General features: G+C 51.2%; 1 protein-coding gene across 1 annotated transcript in view; it reads left to right on the forward strand.

Annotated features, from left to right (window-relative positions):
- Positions 1-210: 210 nt before the first annotated feature.
- The window catches only part of FRMD5 (FERM domain containing 5), a 15757-nt gene continuing 15539 nt past the window's right edge, over positions 211-428 (forward strand). Inside the window, exon 1 of the mRNA XM_009575294.1 lies at positions 211-247. Coding sequence (XP_009573589.1) covers positions 241-247 — 7 coding nt within the window. The 5' untranslated portion in view covers positions 211-240. The remainder of the gene's footprint in view (positions 248-428) is intronic.

A 428-nucleotide genomic window follows, 5' to 3' on the forward strand; every position in this document is an offset into this window, starting at 1 on the left:
CCGGGGCCCCCCCCGCGGCTGCTGGCCGGGCAGGGACTGTGCCCCCTCCTACCTCTGCCGTGCAGCGCAGGGATGCCACAGCATAGGTTTTTATTTCAAGCAGGGGGGTCTTTTTGTTTCTTTAATTTTGCCCCGAAGAGTCAATGTTATTAACTGAAAGTATTTCTTACTGAGTCGCTTTAATTTTCTTCTTTTTTGTTTCAGCATTGGCTGGAATTTACCAAGTCGGTTGTGAAGCAGATGAGGGGTGAGTACCGCTGCCCGCAGATGTCCTGGACAGGCTGTGCGCGCTCCCTTCATTTCAGGTGTATTTCCATTTTGTCCAGTCCTTCCCCTCTGGGCTTAATTCCCAGCATATCTCCCAGAAAAAGGGCCTTTTTGATTATCCACAAAGCTGCTCTGCTGGGTCGAAAGCGGGATCATTCTCC

The sequence above is a fragment of the Fulmarus glacialis genome, unplaced genomic scaffold (assembly GCF_000690835.1).
Source record: "Fulmarus glacialis isolate BGI_N327 unplaced genomic scaffold, ASM69083v1 scaffold21293, whole genome shotgun sequence".
NCBI classification, from domain to species: domain Eukaryota; kingdom Metazoa; phylum Chordata; class Aves; order Procellariiformes; family Procellariidae; genus Fulmarus; species Fulmarus glacialis.